The following is a 4872-nucleotide window of genomic DNA, read 5'->3' on the forward strand; positions in this document are numbered from 1 at the left end:
GCGGACTTGGGTAGCGGTAGGCCTAGGCTCCGCTCGTAGAATATTCCCTCCGGGCGGTGCGGGGTTTGCGCCACGAATAAAAGTTAGCAGAGAGCATCGGTGTGGTGCGCGTGTGATTCCCGTGCGGAGCGGCTCCGTGGGCGGATGCGTGGCGAGAGCGAGGGCGGAGCCGCGGCCGGAGCTCGCGCGTTGGTTCTTTCGGTAAAGTCACGTAGATAGAAACATAAAAATAAAAGATAAAAAATAATACATTAACATTTTAATAATAAAATAATAACAAATAAAAATAATAAATTGCAAATAAATTGATGGAGAAATGCCATGGGTCCACTGACTGAGATGACTGGGCAATGCACCACCTGTGCCCCCCACTACACACACACAGTGTACACACACACAGTGTACGTACACACAGTGTACACACACACAGTGTACACACACACACAGTGTACACACAGTGTACACAGTGTACACACACAGTGTACACACACATTGTGTACACACACACATTGTACACACACAGTGTACACACACACAGTGTATACACAGTGTACACACAGAGTGTACACACACACAGTGTACACGCAGTGTACACACACACAGTGTACACACACACAGTATATACAGACAGTGTACACACACACAGTACACACACACACAGTGTACACACACACACAGTGTATTCACACAGTGTACACACACACACAGTGTACACACACACAGTGTATACACAGTGTACACACACACACAGTGCACACACACACACATTGTGTGTACACACACACACAGTGTACACACACACACAGTGTATACACACACAGTATATACACAGTGTGCACACACACAGTGTACACACACACAGTGTATACACACAGTGTACACACACTATACACAGTGTACACACAGTGTACACACACACAGTGTACACACACACACACAGTGTACACACACACATAGTGTATACACACACAGTGTACACACACACACAGTGTACACACACAGTGTACACACACACAGTGTACACACACACAGTGTACACACACACACAGTGTATACACAATAATGCCCACGTTGTTGTTGTAGCTGAGCCCACGCACCCAAGGGAGGGAGCAATGGAAAATTAATCTAAATCAACTTAAACTCCAATCCCGCTCTGTGACGTCACCACTCAGCATTACTTCATCGGCGTGAAACGCCAGGGGGAGGCGTACCTCGCTAGTGACGTCATGTCACCAAGGAATTCACTCGTACACCGCGCTCTTGACCGTGACGTCACCTTCGCTTGGGTCACTGCCGATAACGTTCCAGTGCCAATCTTTACTTATTTAGTTACGGAGCCGCTCATTGTGGGAGGAGCGTGTCTGGTACCCCGGAAGTGACGTCAGGTCACCTGCTGCTGCGTGACGTCACGAGGTAACACTGAAATCCTAGGTGAGAAATTCTCATTGCGGTGGTGGTTGTTGTGGTGGTGGTTGTTGTCGTTTACCAAGGTAGAGCCTCTCTCTCTCGTAGGGATGTCAGTTGAGTAGCAGCGAGCATGGGAATCGATGTCCAGGTTGGAACTTTACAACGCGGGGCCTAGCCACGTGGGGCCTTGCCTCCTGCCCTCGCCTGATTGCATTCACTTTAATTATCTCGCTTAAGTTTAATTTGTCTTCACCCGGCTCGCCACTTTGTAACTTTGTTTTATTGTAAATATTCACGCAGTTTTTATTTTCTTTTGTTAGCAGGCCAAGCCCGCTTGAGCTGCTATACCGCTCTTGTTATCAGAAGCGACCTGCCCACAACAACACAAGGTGAGGCTTTGTCAACGTGTGTGAATGTTTTGACTTAAAACTTTGGTGACTGTAGGAATTAATATTCTTGGTTCTTTCGGTAAAGTCACGTAGATAGAAAATTAAATGAAAATAACAAGAAAAATAAATAAATGTAAATAAAGCAAAAAAACTCATGTCGTTTTGATCGCAACACAAGTGGTCTTTATTTAATGTAATTGTATTATCAATTATTGTTATTTTCTATCTACGTAACTTTACTGAAAGAAACAAGAATACGTGTGTCAATGTCTATCGGTCAAAGACGCTCAACGGAGTGACGCGCAAACTCCAAATATACAGCAGGCGTCAGGGTCGGGATCGAACCCACGACTTCCTGTATACCCGGTGAGGTAGTTAACATCTCACCACGGAGAGAGACACGCAAACTCCAGTTAGCCTCGGCTATGTTCGTTGATCCTCGATTAATTACTTGGTGGATTGAGGAAGCATTCATGCCAAGCAGATGAAGGTGGCCAGGCGTGATTCTAAACATGCCACCGCCTGTTTACCCAAGTGACAGTGTACAGTTTGTGTTTGCAGTAACGTCTATTAACTCTGTTGAACACGGAGGTTATAGCGTAACAATAGTTTACTTTTGTTTTCCTCTGGAACTCTTTATAAGAATGGAAACAGGAAGTTAACACAGCACACACATGCAGCTGAAGTCGGAACTGTTCATCCCAGCATTCAAGGACATCTGAGTTGCGATTGAACATTAATTCATGCATTTCTGCATAACACAAATAGTATTGTTTTCAACACCCTTTGCTATGTCAGCTGAATTTAGCTCTTATTAATATTCCTTTTCTAGCCAGACAGCCGAAATTGTGTGCTTAGAGTTTTGGGTTAACATTCATTTTGAAGATACGAGGGCTTCCAGGCATGTTTATAACCATTTGCCCTCTCATTGTGTGCCATCACAGCCCGTGTGATGAATTTGGGACACTTTTTCACTACATCATGAATATATGAATGAGTATAGACGTGTAAGTCACGTGTTACTGTGTATATATGCATTCCTCTGTGCATCGATACTGACGTGTCGATGGTGTGGATATTATTTTTTTCTGTCTGCAGCTGACGTGGTCTGATGGAGCAAAGGCAGTCAGCACAGCAGCTCGGTACGACAAGTCAACATTGCGACCAGCGTGCATACAGCACGGATTGGACTGGAAATTTGACACAGCACCAGAGAACTCACACAGGAGAGAAACCCTTCAAGTGCACTGTGTGTGGGAAGGCATTTTCACGGTCATCTGCTCTTAAAAGACACCAGAGAACACACACGGGAGAGAAACCCTTCAAGTGCAGTGTGTGTGGGGAGGCATTTTCACAGTCATCTGTTCTTAAAACACACCAGAGAACACACACGGGAGAGAAACCTTTCAAGTGCACTCTTTGCAGGATGGCGTTTGCACAGTCATGTAATCTTAAAGTACACCAGAGAACACACACAGGAGAGAAACCCTTCAAGTGCAGTGTGTGCGGGATGGCGTTTGCACAGTCATCAAATCTTAAAGTACACCAGAGAACACACACGGGAGAGAAACCCTTCAGGTGCATTCTGTGCGGGATGGCGTTTGTACATGTGTCACATCTTCAAAGACACCAGAGAACACACACGGGAGAGAAACCCTTCAAGTGCAGTGTGTGCAGGAAGGCATTTGCAGTTTCATCAAATCTTCAAGTACACCAGAGAACACAGAAGCATCAGAAGATCTGCAAGGAGTGGAGGCTGAAATCAGCTTGTGAAAGTCAAAGTTCCACAATGAGCCCATCCCTCATGAAATAAGAACCGGAGGAAAATCCCAGCTTTGACACTGAAAAGGAACTGAGGTAAAATATGAACAGGTGAAGGTGAAATGTGAAGAGGTGATGGTGAAGAGCAAAGAGGTGAAGGTAAAATGTGAAGATAAAGATTAAACTCCAAAATCGGACGTTCACATCGTGAAGCAGAAGGAGAATTCTGACTGAGGCAGAGCGAGGCAACTCCCAGCAGTTTGTGGAAGTGGAGGTGTGGGTGGACTTCCTCCTAGACAATACAAAGTCAAGTGGAGACCCGGTAAATGTCTAAGCTTGAGACAATGTCGCTAGAATAGATGCACCTTTGTCACAGGCCTTTAATGACAAGAATGTGAAGTTGAACACTCAGCTCCTAGATTCAACCTGCAAAGTAAGAGCGAGCGGCCAGTCTTTGTGGACCTGTGGGTTGGGGAGATCTCTGACCAGGAGCGAGAGAAAATAAGCCCCCAAGCATTCACTATGTTATAATAATTGCATTTACTCGGTGCTTGCTTAACCGCCTCAGCAACTCGGAGTTTTGTATCTCGTTTGAAACACTCGAAGAGCATCCCCAAGTAGCAGCTGCCCCTGTGTGGCACAGGGTGGTGGCCCTGCACCGGTCTGCATTTATTATTTTTTTCTGCCTGAGGACGACCGCTTGTGTTACGATCGAAACTTCGTGATCTATTATTATTTTTTCTACCTACCTGACTTTACTGAAAGAACCAAAGAGTATGTGAACAAGAGGCTGTCAGTAGGGGGCGATGATTGATGTTTCATTTCAGTTGTGTAATTTGTCGCTAATGTTTAGAATTCGCCAGCATGCAATGGCCTACTCGTTTTGAATGACACAATAGTATGTTTTACATCCACTGTTAAGCAGACCGTGCGTATTTTTTTTCAAATAGCTTCTTAATCAGATGTTATCTGTTGCAGTACATTTCACTGCAGTAATTAAATTTTGTTAAAATGCCTGTCAATAATTCAGAATGAACGCTTGTCTGATTTTGTGTGTACATGCATAATTTCATTTATAAGGGTCAAACATTGATTATGTGATGTTAGGACAAAGTGTGTGTGTGTGTGTGTTTTGGAAGTAACCTGTACAGATAACTCAGGTGAGACCCGTTGTTTTTTGTGATACAGGTCAAGCGGTATTTTTGTGTTTCATGAAGCATCTGGAGCAACTCATTGTCTTTGAAATAGGAAGCACACTCGGATCATTCATCAGTTACAAGGCATACCACCTTAAAGTTACACGTGGAGGAGATAC

At 44.6% G+C, this 4872-nt stretch overlaps 1 protein-coding gene across 1 annotated transcript; it reads left to right on the forward strand.

Moving 5' to 3' along the window:
* Positions 1–2898: 2898 nt before the first annotated feature.
* LOC142908987 (uncharacterized) lies at positions 2899–4582 on the forward strand. The gene has a single exon (XM_076059672.1). The coding sequence runs from the start codon at positions 2908–2910 to the stop codon at positions 3607–3609; it is 702 nt and encodes a 233-aa protein (XP_075915787.1). The 5' UTR covers positions 2899–2907; the 3' UTR covers positions 3610–4582.
* The last annotated feature ends 290 nt before the right edge of the window (positions 4583–4872 follow it).

This window comes from Petromyzon marinus, unplaced genomic scaffold (assembly GCF_048934315.1).
Source record: "Petromyzon marinus isolate PM22_M1 ecotype Great Lakes invasive population unplaced genomic scaffold, UKy_Petmar_22M1.pri1.0 PM_G_Scaffold_11, whole genome shotgun sequence".
Taxonomy (NCBI): Eukaryota; Metazoa; Chordata; class Hyperoartia; order Petromyzontiformes; family Petromyzontidae; genus Petromyzon; species Petromyzon marinus.